This window comes from Pholcus phalangioides, unplaced genomic scaffold (assembly GCF_987345545.1).
Source record: "Pholcus phalangioides strain wild (caught in Gottingen) unplaced genomic scaffold, Ppha-v1.0 ptg000003l_1, whole genome shotgun sequence".
In the NCBI taxonomy this organism is placed as follows: Eukaryota; Metazoa; Arthropoda; class Arachnida; order Araneae; family Pholcidae; genus Pholcus; species Pholcus phalangioides.
In genome coordinates, this window is record NW_028301596.1 from 14,915,436 (window position 1) to 14,932,476 (window position 17,041).

The following is a 17,041-nucleotide window of genomic DNA, read 5'->3' on the forward strand; positions in this document are numbered from 1 at the left end:
GAGAGGCACGGGGACTTATTGGTGGAATTGCAGCCGTTGTGATGAACAGCCATCTGTCGAATAATACCTTTTTAGGGAAATGAATGTTCCAAAGGATACCTCATACTCGTAAAAAACTATTGAAGGGACATTAAGTTTTTAATATTCAGTCCGTGGATAGCCATCGGAACCTTCTTTGTCGATGGAATTAGTATCCGTGCTTGATTAAAACGATGAAAAGTTTGGTGTAAATTACGTATTGCTACAGGATAAAATTATATGAATGATTGAAGTCATTAGGTGTCAATGGCAAAAACTGTGGCGAGACGTAACATTTTGGTACTGACAGACGGTTTTACTCAGTTATGTGGGGGAAATATCCCAGTAATAACGGATGGTCCACATACCAGAAAAGATGCTTCTGCCGTTCTACTATAGATAGATAGATAGCACCGTTCACAACCCCGGACTGATGCAAAGCAAGCCGTTCCTCTATAAAATATTGATTTCAATATAATATAGAGACTATTTAATTTATACATGCTCCTAATGAAAACTTTCAAAAACTTTCAAGTCTGTTTGTTTTCCGGGAACTTTTTTAAACAGTCGTGACAGTGACGTCTAATACTCTGCAAAATAAAGCCGTTTCCAGTTGATGTACATGAGCTGCTCGGATTAAAATCCGAGAAAACGTTAATCTTTCTACACCTACTTTGCCTCAATCGGTCCTTGAGCCATTGTTGTAGTTCTTCAGCGTAGCTCTGGCTCTGGACATTTCTATGGTCTTAGGCAAATGTTCCCAACCAAAGACGATAGCCCCCTCCCCGTCCTGAGATATTTTAGTGGGCCAAATGGTAAAAATCCAGCGCAACGTTCGCAGTGATCTGGAAAGTCAGGGTGATGGAAAAATTTTCAGTAAAACAGAGCTGGACAAATCTCCAAAAATTTGCAGGCATGTAATCTTGACCGGTGGCCAGGTCGTGCGACTGAGAAACCGGGACAAAGCTTGTGAAAAACCAGAGCATCTTGGAAAAAAACATTGCAAAAGGCAATTACAAGGCAATGGATAAAATTATCATTATACATTATAAACTGTCTGTATATAAATATTAAACGAAGTATATACAGTATATATGTAAAGTGTGTTCTGTTAATGGACCGACAAACTCAGAGTGCTGTTAGTAGACATCAAGAGGAACAAAAAATTGCAACGGAACATGATGTCGCAAACCACGTTGAGAGGGTGAAAATCGCGAAAAACCCATGCAGGCTCCGAGTCCGGAGGAGATGGAAGGTGGATGTCAGTTGATCGCTGTTTGCATTTGTGGGCTCGGTCAACATATCTGACGTAAGCAGCGTCGTGAAACGCATGCACTGGGGTAGGATCACTCACTGCGAATGACGTAAATTAGTGCTATTGTAATTAGTAAGCACGTGTAGCAATAAGTTGGTTGCTTCAATGAGTATCGTGATGGCTGACTACAAGAACGAGGAATACGCTGAAATGCATCTGATTTACGGTCGACAATTTGCTCATAGCGCGGGGAGATCGAATAGCGTGGATTTTCGTCGCTGCGGCAGGCATCAAAAGCATAGCTGGTATCTTCGAGCGCGTCCGGGAATCGTTGTAGACTGTGCAATGACGTCAGCAGCCGCCCTTTCCAACAACTCCTGCAATAATTAATCAAATAAATATTTTTGTATTAATTATTGTACTTTTTGTCGTTCCAGCGTGACGTCGAAACCTGCATGCGCTTTTCGCGATTTCCACCCTCTGAACGTGGTTTGCGACATCATGTTCCATTGCAATTTTTTGTTCCTCTTGATGTCTACTAACAGCACTCTGAGTTTGTCGGTCCATTAACAGAACACACTGTATAGTATAATAACACATTTTGTTCTTTTCATGCTGCATACTGATTTGAAACGAATAACTGACTCAAGAAATCCCAACAGACAGTTCATCTTTTATTTGATCGGTGGCAGGATCTGTCTCATATTCTTGTAATGTGTGTGAATATTTTTTCCAATATTTTTGGGTAGGAGAGAAATGCTGTATGCATAAATATTTCCTACAATGTTAGAACAAATGCAGAATTTTTATAGTTTTCGGACAATATAATATATGATTTTTTGGGAGGGGGGAATTCTCAAACACAGCGGAACTACCCATAAATCTCTCACAAGAGCGAACAAAGCCGAATTCTAGCAAGGTATGCATATCCACCTCATTTATAGATTTAATCAAAAATCAACCCAATAAGTAGAAACGTCTCACTCTTGAATGCCTGCCACTAGTTAGAACAAGGGGCAGCAAGGAATTTAAAAGCAGCCTATAGGCGGCAGTGGAAACAAAAGATTGAGAAATATTTGTCTTATTACTATTTTCTTTTTAAATTAGAAATTCTGTCAACTATTTTGACCAATTTAGCTTCATCCTTGAAAATATTTGAAGTATTCTCTCAACTCAATTCAATATAATAAATCCAACTGTGATATTTTTATCTTTTTTTGGCTTCTGAAATGAAGTGTCGTATGAAATAGATACAGATTACAGTGATTTCGTGTCTTTAAAACAATATCCTGGAACAACGAATCCAATTTTGAAACGACATGACATCAAAATTTCATCTTTCAGAATAAAATAATGAAACCCAATATTTCTGTTATTGAATTCTTTAATATTCTATATACAGAAGAGATAGGCGAACAGGTTGAGATATCATTCGGGGGGGGGGGGGTAAGTCTAAAATAAAAGAAAAAAAAGAATAGATATTTATAAAAGATGAGCTTCACGCGCAACTGTCCCGTCTCCTTGAAGTTTTCCCCCTCTGTCTTCAAGGATGCTTCTCTGAACATCCTGGAAAATTCGGGTGTAATTCAGCTTACTGAAGCACTTTTCGAGTGCGATTCTTTAATCGCCGATTCAGCAACATTTCGAACGTAGAAGATGAGTTCTTCATCCTTTGTGGGTTTTTCTACCCAGGGATGATGATGATGCAGTGGGTATGTGGGGAGGCATATTTTGTACATCGGTGGGATAATAGGAACAGAGATAGATATTTAAAGAGCATGCGCATATCCGGATGTCAAGCTTTGAAGAATGTCTTTCTCTCCATCTCTCCCGGACGTGATATGTCCAGGTGCGACGTGTCATAAGTCCAGTCTTCCATTTATTTTTCCGCCCTCAGGCTGTTGTTTTTTCATCCTGACACCGTCCTGTTCATTTTTGTTTTGGATGAATTTTTCATGAACTAGGCTGTAATATACGGTGGCAGAATAGAGATGCGAAGTAATCATGCGGAATATTGTGAAATATATATGGGATTTTCTCTCACATGAATACGGCTGCATTGGTTTTTGCATTGAATCACACCGTATGAAGATACTCGAAATTATTTCTAGTTGATGAAACACAAGTACGCCCCTGATCTTGTACGCTAAATCCTATACTGTACAGAAAGCCTTAGAAATTTTTTTTTTGTGTCCTTAGGCTTTAGATCTGAATATCGACAGGCAAATATTATCAGGTCTAATCTAAATACTGTTCATAAAAAAGGAGGAATGATTACGGTGGAGATGAAGTCAGAATCAACAGAAAAAAGAAGAAATATATTTTTAGAGCTAATGATTGCGATTATCTATGGAATTGTATAGAATTATAAAATGCTTCCGCAGTCTTGTTTTGCACAGCCTGTACTTATTCAAAACATTTTTGGCATAACTATGCGAAGGAATGAAAACTGAAATATCCTCTGAATATTTTCTTTTGATTTAAATTGCTGTTATATATGCCCTTCACGTCACCAAGCTACTACGCCCCTCTTCGAATCCGTTTCAGAGTGTATCCTATATACTTGGTTGTGTTTTTCAGTTATGCGTCATGTTGTTATAAATTCTCTGCAGACACGAGAGATCCATGCGAAGGGAAGAGATGCAGTTTTGGTGCCGAGTGCAAGTCTTCTCTGGATGGAAAATCGGCTGAATGCGTATGTCCTGAGAAATGTTCCATCTACGGAGACAGCCGTGGCTCCAGACCGATCTGCGGGACGGATGGCAAGGACTACTCGAGCTTATGTGAACTCCGTCGTGCATCCTGCAAAAGCATGCGGTCCATTGAAGTCCGGTACAAAGGGAGATGCGGTATGTGAAAATTCAATGACATTTTCCCAATGCAACCACTATACATAGTTTTATTCAGCTCAATATTTTTTTGACATTAACTACTGCATTATCCGAGTCAAAACCAGTTGATAATCTCTCGCGATAACGTTGATCGACATAGAACGTGACTCATTCGATTCCACCGGACCTCCGTTGTTCCAAAACCGGTGCTTGAACATGATATTTTTCAAATCAAAGCAAATCAAAATTTATTCTTATTTTCAATATATACATAAATAGTAACAACAACAATAATACAACTCGCATAAATAGTTATCTTATGAAAGCCCAGTTACTTTCTAGGGAAATTCACCGACAACAGTTCGTCACCAGTAAGTGAATGACGGAATGATTGTGAAAGTGAGTGAATATGTGAACGAGTTAGTGACCGAATGAATTGGTGAATATAATAAGCTAGTGAGTGAGTTGGTGAATAAGCTAGTGAGTAACCGTATTAGTGACCGAGTTAGTGACCATATGAGTGAGTACTGCATGAGTTACTCACTTACCCATTCACCTGCTCACTCACTCGATCATTTGCTCACCAGCCCACTCACTTGCTCATTCATCCATTCACTTGCTCCGTCAGTAATTCCAACACTTTCTATCGCAGAAAGCCTCCGCGCGAAGCTTTGATGTCACTGAAGTCATCCATTTCACCTCTAGCCGTTGAATACAGCAGGCCGACGTATGCAAAATAATCACCTTTTTTTGTAGTATATCCAATGACTATAGGCGAAATGGACAACTTCAATGATGTCACGAGCTTCGCGCGGAGGCTTTCTGCTATAGAAAGTGTTGCTAATTCTCTGAATAAATCGTACACTCACTCACTCATTCGCTCACCTCCTCACCAAACAACCCCCACTCACTTGCTGACTGGTTTACTCACCTGCTCATCCACTCACCCACTATATCCCTTTGTCGACGAATTTTCCTAGCGATGAATTTTCATGGCAGAATATGGCGGCGAGATGAATTTTCTTGTGGTACATTGTTAGCGATGAATTTTCCGCAGTCGAGTCGGACTATCCTAAGTTCTTCCAATGCTTTCTGATAAAAGGGGCGGGAGCATAAATGAAATTGCAGTCATAGGTCCCGACTGTAGGGTGGACGTGCAGTAATTTCCCGGTATCCGGGGAAAGATTGAGTGTTTGATGGGACACACGACTTCAGAGATCCCGCAGTCGTCGCATTCCTCATTGTCTTCTATATACGGTTCGTTACACGCATTGCGATATCTTACAGTAGCCTACACCGGATTCTCAATTCCCAATTCCACCTTGTTCTATTAATACAAGCTATTTACTTTGCAAATATCTTCATTTTATGTATTACCTTCATTTTAGGTGGTGTCGTAGATATTTTTAATCGACCAACATTTCCAACTTTTTTTCACCTTCATCATCACATAATATCATCATTACTTTTTTTATAACACTAGCTGTTTCCCGTGGCTTCGCTCGCGTAGTTTTAGGAAATCTTATCACTTCTTTAGGTGTTGAATTTTGAAAAATCCCTTCTTATTGTGAGTCTCTAAATTATAAAATAAAACTACTGATCTAATTTCGTATTTATAGCTTCAGTGGTTTCGGCTCGGCGAGGATGAATCAGTGGCTCTGCCGCCTGACTTGAATTTATCGAATCCATTCTATTTTTCTAGCCCAAAAAGCACGAAAGAGAATTTGAAGTATTTTTAAATCACCATATTTAAGCGCATCATGTTTTCGAATCGTCATACATTTTATGCAGAGCAAGGGTGCTCAACCGTTAGGAGAATGTGGACCACTTCACTGCCTTGAAAACGTGTCACGGGCCACTTAAGTAATCTGGAACAGAGCACCGCAGGTCACGCGCGTGATTTGTAAGTGTGCTACGGATCACTTAAGTTATCTGAAAATGTACCACAAGTTACTTAAGAAGTTGTTAGAAAGAACCTCAGTTACTTTGAATGTGCCACGGGCTACTTTGAGTGATCTAGAACTGCTTCGCGGGTTACTCAAGTGATCTGTGACTATGCCGTGGTTAACTCAAATTATCTCTGAATATGTTGTATATCCCTAAAGTAATCTAGAAATGTGTCGCGGGGTCACTCAAGTGATTTGGAACTGTTCCGTGAGACGCTGAAGTGATCCGGAAATGTTCCGCTTCGATCATTTTTACAAAATATGGTTTTAGATCGCTGACCACATTTAATCATTACAAGGGCCCCATTTTACCCGCAGGGATACGGGTTGAGCACCAACTGAATGACGTTGTAGAGACTATCCACCGAGCTTGCACTCAGCGTGGACCCACTTGGTACTGTTCAAGTTTTCAAAGCTTTTATTTGTTCGCACCTGATAATGCAAAGAAAGAATTCCCCTAACACTATGATTAACGATTATTGTCGAATGCCCATGCATCACTCAGAAAAGTTGTTTTTTTCCGTTATAATTCAAATGTTTAGAGTTCAGTACATATTATTTGTCAAATTTTCGGCATTTAGACTGATCATTGGTGTAACCTGAAGTAAAATGAATGCGATAAGAACTTGGAAAAAAAATTTAAACGCGTTTCTTCATGAACAAAATAGATACAGTTAGTTTGGTAGATTTTCTTTATGTCGGTTATTGACAAAGCGATTGGAAACTGAACAATCAGAGTCCGAAGAAAAAAAGTTTTCCCTTTCCTTTTTATTGCAGATTCATACCGTGGAAAACATTATCAATCTTACGTGAATTGGGGGTAATCCACTTCACCGAACAGACAGACAGACAGATCTCTGAATGATTGTTAAGAATTGATTGATATTCTCTTGCCCTTTTTTTTTTCTTCTGGAGGCTGAGAACAGAACGTCAGTCATCGTACGATGAAAGTCCAAGAGAAATAGGAAGAAAAAAAAAAAATACATACATAGAGATATATATTCAGGAAATGGGAAAACTAAGAAGGAAACAGAAAGCATTAGTTTGGATATAAGAATAGGTTGCCTTGTTGACAAATTGAGCTTTCATCTGGAATAGGAATGAAGATAAAAGATTCCAAAACGAAAAATTAAGCGGATCTTTTATGAGTGATGACTCTCTCAAGAATTCTTATGTTTTTTCAATGATGTGAAAAATGTTTCCTCTAAAATATCATTACCATTTCGCTGACTAGTATATATATATTGTACGGATCTCTTGAGAAAACGGGAGAGGATCGTGTTATTTAAAAATATATACATTCCTCTTTTGATTTTTTCTTCAAAAGTACTATTTGTCTAATACGGGATTTGCTAAAAAAGTATCCGACCATGATTTTACATGTGGAAGCCAATGAAGCTAGGAAGGCGTGGTTTTGGGCAACGGTGTAGGCAATCCTAGTGCGCATGCTTGAATTTTCACCTGCCTGCAGAGGTTGCCGGTCACCGATGAGTGAGAAAGTGTAATTGAGCGTCACTTTTTTTTTGTTCTTGACAAATCTCAGGAAAACGTGAACAACGACAGCCCCACAACCACATTAAATTTTGTGTGAAACTTGATGAGTGGGAACAATTCGCAAGATTCAACAGACTTTCGGAGATGAAGAAATAGGCACCACACCGATAAATGAATGGTACAACTGTTTCAATGATAACCGCGCATTAATGGAGAGAATCACGTTCTGGTAGTTCTCTCTCAACGTTCTCACGTTCTCTCTCAACACTCTTCTCCTATTTACCAGAACCCACACCACACTGTCACTTTTGGGGAATGCAATGGTCTCTGCGTGTACTCAGGTGGATTAGACGTCACCCAGATGCAACAGTTATGGGTATTAATGTCACCAAGAAGCGAAAAATGAGCTTTTGAGCTTTGAGCGAAAAATGAGGTCTTTAACAATATGTTAAAGATCCAGGTGGGATTCTGTTCGATTTTGGAGAAAGCCAACCTCGCAAATGTTTCCCTCTGCACGGTATCCGCTGGAAAAAGTTCATGGCATGACTGCAATATGCATGGGTACATATCAAGGATTCAATGAAAAATATTGCGTATCGAGGATGGTGATAAGCCCAAGCATCTGGCAGCTTCACGAGCACGGCTGGTCCCTGCCGCTGATTCGGACGCTTCCATTTCGCTACAACACGCGGCGAACGTGCCTTAATTAAACATGGTCGTCCGGCTCTCTTATACGATCCTCCAGCGTTCCAGTTTCCTCAAACCTCTAAACAAGCTTTACGAGGTCTGCCGCTTTCCAGTCCTCACATTCTTCTGAACTCGGGATTTAAGCAATGCAATGATCGCTGATACGCTCACGTAAGACAACTTCACCAAGAAAACTTTATCCTTCACAATCAGCATCCTTGTTCACGTACACGGTTTACAACGGTGAACTGATTGTAATTAGGAGTGCAAGTTCTTATAACCGTCTCATTTACATATCTCCAACGAAGTCGCAGGGGTGGTTTTGGTTTCAGGGGTTTTTATCCGTATAAATGAGAATCTGTCCGTCACTCGATTAAATGGCCCCGGACTGTAAGTGGAAAAATCAACTGTTTACTGGAAAAGACTAAATTGTGCACTACACTCTAATTGTATTTAATATTATTTCATTTTAAAGACAACATATCTTGTGTGTTTTCTATAATTGACGTAACATTTTCCCTCTTGTGAAAACGTGATTTTTTGCTCACATGGTTTTCCACACCAACTCTTTAATTCTATGTCCATAAGATCACAAAATTAAATACACAGTATCTGATGCTTCATTGACAATATGAAAATTGCATTCCACGTATCATTGAAACGGGATTATATTACGGCTATAGCTAATAAAATTTTCGATTCCGTGACCGAAATATGGAATAGACGTTGCTGCGGAATCTGATTGGATTCCCCCAGACAGAAAGTAAGACAGGATCAAAGAAATATTATATAACAGACGCCAGTCTGCGATAACTCTTAGGAAGTGATATCAGCTATTGACATTGACCAAGTCACTTTCGTCTTCTTCTTTTTGGAAGGTCTATTTAGGATGAAGAAGAGAAGAAGGGAAGTGGTCGTAAATCAATTCTGTCCGATGTCCTGAAGAGAGTTATCGAGAAACAATCTATATCATCTGTGTCTTTCTTTTCCTTTCTCTTCTTTTTGCTGTTTCGCTCCAAAAAATATGGATCCCGAGCACCAGCTGCAACCGCATCTAAAAAAATTGAGATACTTCTTTTTTATCCCTAATTTTTCTAAATTATTTCTCCTTTCGATTCTCTCTAATTTCCAGCCATGAAATAATTTCCCGACGGATTAATTACGGATGATTTCATATCTATTAACTAACCTTAATGATGTGTGGCATCAGCATTAAATTCAATCTTCTTCATTGATTTGTCTCACATTCGAGTTGCTACGCGCATGGTTGAAATCAGCGTATATCAATCTGTGGTCTGCAAAGATGAGACACGTGGTACGCAAGGTAGGCGACATACTCGAGAACATGACTATGATTGAATTAAAATTGTGTAATAAATCGCCAGCGATACACTTTTATTATAGGACATTAATAGATGGAAATAGGTAGAGTAGGAAATTCGACCCCACTTTCATTGAGTAGTTTCTCTTTCGAATCGTTTCAGCAATTTAATGGGTCTTCAGTCTAAAAATATTGAGAAACGCTGTATCTTAAATGAACGAGAACAAGTTTTTTAACATAATTGGCTTTACAGCGCGTCAAAGAAAGATACATTCTGATAATGTTCATTGCTGAAATAAACATTTCTCTCTACTGTTGCTACCTGGAAGAATATAACTGAGAAAATAACATAATTTTTTTTTTCCTGTTGTCAGCTCGAGGCCTATCGCTTAGTTTAGAAAAAATATTTCTCTCTCTCTATTGTTGCCACCTCGAGAGTCCTATCACTCAGAAAATTATATCTCCCTCTACTGTTGCCACCTGGAAGATTACCACTGAGAACATAATATATCTCTCTGCTGTTACCACCTGGAGGACTATGGCTGAGTTGAGAACATAACATATCCGTCTTCTGCTGCCACCTGGAGATCTATCGCTGGAAAAAAGAAAAACAAAAATATCTCCATGTTTCTTCTGGTGCCGTTCGTAGCCCTATCGCTGAGGAGGTTACTATGCCTCTACTCAGCGCGACATACTACTGTGTATGTTATAATAAGGAAAGAAATAGGTATGTCTATGTGGTATGTGGGTTAATGCACTTCCCGGATTGCAAGGCGCAGGCAACATACTTTTCTCTTCAAAATTCATATCAGCATTGATATCCAGAAAGTATCTTTCTTTGATGTACTGTAATGTTAAGTTGCTGGGAAAATAACATCTCTCTGTAATTGGCTTTGACAATTTCTTCCTCCGAGATAGAGGGCAGTCATTTGAATACTTACTCGAAACTTCTCTAATGGTTCGCATGAGATGTTCTCGGTAAATTTGCCGAAATGAATTTCTTCGGCATCAAGACAAAATTTTCAAGAACCAAAAATATCTCTTGAGGATGCCAATAACTATTGATCAGTGACGTCGAGTGAATACTCAAATACACGATGGAGTTTTAGATTTAAAAAAAAAACATTCGTCAAAAAATGAACAACAGCCACTAAGCAATTTTCTTGGTTTCAAATTTTTCAATTTCATATTTGTATGATAACATTTTCATGTCATATTTTGAACTAATTTTAACCCTTTACGCGGCAACGACGCGATATCTCTTCTCCCATCGATAAAAGCGTTGACAAGCCCAGGCATTTTGTGAAGTTGTTGTTTTCTCAATCAAACAGTTTTTCCTATACCCCTTAGTTTGCACCTGTGAAAATCGAAAGAAAGCATATTTCATTAAAAAAAAGGACATTTTGAAGGGGAGTTTAGTGCTTTATATTTTCTCAGATATTTCATTGAAATTAATATAAATTTCATATTTTTAAATACAGATCCATGCGAAGGAGTAGAATGCCCAAACTCTCAGGTCTGCCAGTTGGATGACCATCGCAATCCGATATGTAGATGCAACGTGATATGTTCCTCCGACTTCAGGCCTGTATGTGGTTCCGACGGAAAGACTTACACCAACGAATGCACGTTGCGTGTCGAGGCTTGCAAAACAAGGAAGAACATCCGAGTAGTGTATCCTTCGGAATGCAGCTCAGGTAGTCAAAAAAAGCTTATTTTACTGCTGTGATTTATTTCCTCATAGACGAATGTTTGCGTTTGTATGGATTAACTGGGATATTTTACAGGTAAGAACCCCTGCGAGAAACTTGTTTGCCGGAAGGGGCAAGAGTGTGATATAGACCGCTATGGGATTGCCACTTGCCAGTGCCCTCCGAAATGCGAATCTGTGATGAGACCAGTATGTGGTACAGATGGCCAGTCTTACCACAATGAATGCGAACTCCATAGGACAGCCTGCATCCAAGAGAGGACAGTCGCAGTTGCATACAGTGGAGAATGCGGTAACGAAATAATAATAATAATATATTCGTATGATATAGTTTATCGGCTTTATTATACACAGGATGTCCAAAAATCGACGGATCCGTTTGAAAAATGAATTTGAATGAAAAATAAGAGGAAGGAATAGAGATGAGCCATCGGATTGTGACATGAATTGCACTTGGAATAACAGTAAAATTTCAGTTAGACAAATTGTCATTGCACTGTCGTATGGGCATCGAGCTGGACTGCAGCATCCATATAGATCCCGTTGGCTGCCCAGTGGTGGATTTTCAGCGGTTTTCCAACTAACTTCAATAGCTAATGCGAGCAGGTCTCCAATTTAAAAGCGTCTCTCCGCATACATAAGATGAAAATTTCAACACACACACACACACACACTCCCCTTCCCTCCCTCCAATTTTACATATGCAGTTGGCAGCACCAACAACAACATGAATTGGGCAGCAACTAACAAGATACGTTGGGAACCGCACATATCGCAACATGTTCCGCAGAAGAATTATCCCGAGGGGTGAATTTACAGTTTAGCATTTTTCGAAAAATGTACTCTCAAAATATTCGCTATTCGCAGCAATAACATGATGTGTCCCAGAACAATATGTTCCCATAAACCTACAAAGACGTCTCAGTCAGAATTTTGTAAATACCGAGTTTTATTTTTACACACTCTAGCGCCATCTAAATGTTTTAGAATTCTGTCTGAATTCAGATCAGTACAGTGCGGCTTAAACGATTGCACAGGTTTAAGCGATTTTTGTTCTTTCACAGAATGTTGTTGCTGTGAATGGGGACATTTTTGAAAATTTCGTATTTTAGTTTATGAACAATCTGTTGCAGAAATTTGTAACTAACTTTAAAATTTCACCGGACTGAAAATTTGCTGTTTTTCAAGTTCAGTGCAAAACACTGTGCATTTTTATCACTTTTCTTCCTTTTTTCTATATTTATTTTTTAAATATTTCCGTGAATTTCGGAACATACTGCACAATGAGGGAAAAAGTCAACTAAACTTAGTAAAACACAAACGCAAAAAAAAAAATTATACTGATGTCCAGATCAAGTTGTTGTGTTTTCTTTGGTGGGAGTTCTTTCTTGCCTACATGCACGTGTCACCACACAATCTCACTTCATTTCTTTATCCTCATTTTGAAATTTCTTATGTTGAAGTTTGTCTCAACATGTATATATGTAAGGGGGAAAAAAAACAGAGATATATTCATGGTGCAATTTCCGTGTTAATCGAAATTTATATATTGTTCTCAGGGGACATCGGACCATGCCACAGTTACCGTTGTTCTTTCAGTGCTGTTTGCGTGTTGAAAAATGGTCATCCCGGTTGCGAATGTCCGACATGCACAGAAGAATTCGTTCCGGTATGCGGTTCGGATGGAATGTCTTATTCGAACGAGTGCAAAATGCGCAGGGAGGGCTGCGAACAGCGGAAAGACATATCTATATCATACAACGGTCTGTGCAGTAAGTGACTTGAAAAAAAATCTACTCTTACCGAATTATTTATGATTAGATATATAAGGAGTTTACAATTAACATTGGCGTATTCTCAGCATTTTACAGTCTTAAATACCCATTAGAGTGCTATGAAACTTAACTTTGAGAATGTTCTTTCATTGATAACAACAACTACATTCATGAACACCCTGTACGCGTGTATTATTGTTTTGTTTCGTTACAGATACTTGCAGCCAGACACAATGCGAGTACTATGCGGTATGTGAGCTGGACAGTAAAGGCCAGCCACTCTGCGTTTGCCCACAGACCTGTGTCAAGGTATGTCAGTAAATAGACGTTTATGGATGCTAATTTGAGATTAGCAATATCGGGGATTTCCACTGAAATGTCCTTTCCATGTAGGTTGAAGCTAAAGTCTGTGGAAACGATGGCATGACTTACCAAAACGAGTGTGAACTGAGAGTAGCTGCCTGCACAAAGAAAATGTACATAATGGTGGCATCGAAAGGACCTTGTGGTATTCAAGAAAATTTTGACATTTTCTAACAAATATAGATTACTTTTACGCGGAGCACAGTTATGATACTGTCAGAGACGTATGCGGGAGGAAGGAGCCATGCATATGGATTCCCCCTTCTTCAACAAGTAGACCAACAATTAGGAAAAAAGAAGTTAATATTTCGGTTAAAAAAAAATAAAAATATCTTTAACGTACATTTTAACCAAGGTCTGTTGATATAAATGCTTTTTTATAAAGGTGGTAACTCAAAATTTATCTGAAAGATAATTTTTGTGACCCCCCCCCCCCCACCCATAACCTTTTCTGTTCCCTCCAAAAGCCGATCCTACATGCTATTCGCCCCGATGCTATTATTCGTATAACACGAATTTGAACTTAACTCATTCCTAAAGCTCGGTCTTGAATGTCTTAAAATGATGGAGATGCTGTTGATTCATTCCAATTCCTACTAAAACATCGTACCAACATATTTGGAAAAATAATAATAATCAGCAGCAATACAATAGCATGGTATAGTGGAATAACTTCGCAACTAGACATGCGGTGCACAGTACCTTCAACTTATCTGAAATACTCGAATTTTCATGCGAATTACGAGTTTTCACTTCCATATTATTCATGCACATTATTCGAGTATTTGGAAGAAATTTAGTAAAACAATTCCTCTTTGGTAACATCTTGTTTTTGTGAGAGAATAATAATTGAGATAAATCACCAGAGGAAAAAAGTTACGTCACGTACAAAAAAAGCATGAAAAACGGACGAAACATCAACGTTCTAGGTTCTTGACATTCCGCGGTCCTATGTCAAGTTCTCTTCGACATAGGTCCGCATCAAGAAACTACGGTACTTCGTTGTTACAGCGTCCGTTTGCAATAGGTATGAATTCGGCCTCTCAATAGAACTCATGAGCTATAGAAAACTGCAGAGACAAACATCCAGGGACCTATTGCGGAGGAAGGCGCTATAAAATACGAACTGTACCAACGAAGTGCCGGAAAACTCGTTGACTGAAAAGGGATAACATTTGATTCAACAAAATTAACACCACGGAACCCTTTACGAAATAATATTCATTACACAGCAATATAAAAAAATATAAGTTGTATTGCTTCTCAACCAAGCTCACCCCTGAAATCAAATCTCTCTAAGGACACAATAGTTAGTGATCCTTGTTAGGCTATATGGGAAATCATCTGGGCCGAGAATAATGAAACAATATAGTGTAACCAAATAAAATTCTTAACTGAGCAAATGGAAAAATTTTCTTGAATAAGCATAAAAGAACGTTAAAAATGACTAATTCTAAACTAAAAAGTAAACGCCTAAAATCAACAAACTGAAAAAGACTTGAAAGTTTTCAACTTTGAATAATTTAGTCTTCCAAATTTTGTGGAGATATTGGACAATTTTTCCATGATATTAATGCATTTTCAACAATGTTTTACACGCAAGTCAAGATGGCGCTCAGATTTTGTGTAAATGTACCTGAAACGTGTGTTTTCCTTTCGGATTATCTCACTATATAAGCAGATAATTTTCCAAATATTGTATAAATCCACGTAATTTGGACGTTTAAAAATGTTTTGTAGATCTGTGCATCGGTGTTCACTGCAAGTACGGTGCGAGATGCGAGGACGGACACTGCGTCTGCCCAACCGACTGCCCGGAATCTTTCGAACCTGTTTGCTCGAGTGACGGCAGCACCTATCCGAACGAATGTGAAATTCGCAGGACTTCTTGCGTGCAGTCCCAGGAACTGACGGTCCTGTTTTACGGTGAATGCGATGATGTCCGAGGATCAGGTATATTTGAATACTTTTAGAATTTTTCAGAATATAATTTTTTCAAAGTTACGAAACAATTTCTTTTTTAATTTATAAACAGCGCAACGCATAATTTGGTGCCGGCGTTTTTTTTAACCTGATTTGATGCCAGTTTTTGCCCGTCAGCTCTCCACAGAGATTGTTTAAACAAAGTTCACTTTGTTTAAACAATCTCTTAGCAAATTCCAGAAGTAATCTGCCATCATTTGAGAGTTTATGTCTAAGTGAAGTCCACTCTTTCCTTACTCAATGCTATTCTTTGGCCCCGCTATCCCATACGCTGTCAGGAAGCAAGGATATTTCACGTAGCCTCCTTGCTTACCATCTCGAAAGTTGACCATTTTTAAGCCTACACAAATTAACCATTTATGTTCGTGAAACCTAATCTTCTCCATGACCAAAGCCATGGTATCATATTCTTCTTTCATTTTTGCTGAGTAAGCAATGGATCTTGCAAGAGGCTGAATCAGGATATGTCTTCAATTTTGGTTTATGCCAGTGATATTCACAATTCAGAAATAACAGTCTTCAAAGTCGTTTATGGGTTGACCTACCTATATATATATATATATATACACACACACACACCATTGGAACCATTTGCTTCTTATTAGTATTTCTCTTCCAATTAATCCACTATCGTAAGTGCTCTGTACAAGTTTCACACGCAATGTGTCGAGTGCAAACTTCATCTCGGTCATCAAGCCTTACGCCAAAGGACCAAGGTAAGCTCTACCACCATGTGTATCAAAATAAGTCATTATAATGAACATAACTTCTTCGGCTGGATGTGATTTTTTTCATTCCATCAACCTTCCAAACAAAGCACCACTTCTGGCACAACTCGTTCAGTATTAAATTGCTCATGGCGATAGACCAGAGTATCACGCGGTTTGGAAGAAAACAAAGAACTTCATAAGCTATGCTAGATTAACTACTACTAAACTAAATACTAAACACTGGGTTATTTCAACAAATATGATTTCCATACAATCAGCTGATAGCAGTACAGAGAAGAAGGAAGAAAAAAACCAATTGGAAGGAACCAATCCAAATAAAAAAAAACTAATTTGACCACTACTCAATGAGTTGTTGCATAGGAAAATATTTTATAGTTTAGCTATACCGAAATCCCAAGAAGTAGAGCTCATAGAGAAAAACTGATTTCATATTTGAAACCAGCATACCAAATATTGTCAAAATCAATTTAAAAAATTCCATTCACCAAATAAAAAAAAATGTAGAGCCGTGTTAAATTCATTTTATGAGAATTGATCCTTATAGATAATTCACGTTACTTTTATAAGGTGCAAAAACGACTGATTCCGGGTCCGGTACCTTCGCATGTGATGATGAGCCTTGCCGATTTGGTGGACTGTGCGATTATGACTCGGAAGGGATACCACATTGTATATGTTCATTCGACTGCCCTCACGTCAAGGAGCCCGTATGTGCCTCCGATGGTAAATTCTACGACAACGAGTGTAAAGTGAAAGAGGAGGCTTGCAAACAGCAGAAGAAGATCGTGGTGTCTCCTAAAAATAGATGCCAAAGTAAGTCACTATATTATAAGTGGTGGATTTTTGTCCATGGAAATAATTCAAAATAAAAATAATACATGTATATTTTTTTCTCGGTTGAGCAATGAGGAATGCATAACATTCTG

The 17,041-nt window shown here is 38.6% G+C and overlaps 1 protein-coding gene across 3 annotated transcripts in view; it reads left to right on the forward strand.

Annotated features, from left to right (window-relative positions):
* LOC149088151 (agrin-like) overlaps positions 1-17,041 on the forward strand; it is a 249,194-nt gene that overhangs the window by 199,178 nt on the left and 32,975 nt on the right. For all 3 annotated transcript variants that reach the window (XM_089244963.1, XM_089244973.1, XM_089244981.1), the window contains exons 4-11: positions 3,886-4,122; positions 11,034-11,249; positions 11,340-11,555; positions 12,823-13,035; positions 13,253-13,347; positions 13,432-13,546; positions 15,142-15,354; positions 16,683-16,928. In XM_089244963.1, the coding sequence (XP_089101089.1) occupies positions 3,886-4,122; positions 11,034-11,249; positions 11,340-11,555; positions 12,823-13,035; positions 13,253-13,347; positions 13,432-13,546; positions 15,142-15,354; positions 16,683-16,928 (1,551 nt within the window). The remainder of the gene's footprint in view (positions 1-3,885; positions 4,123-11,033; positions 11,250-11,339; positions 11,556-12,822; positions 13,036-13,252; positions 13,348-13,431; positions 13,547-15,141; positions 15,355-16,682; positions 16,929-17,041) is intronic.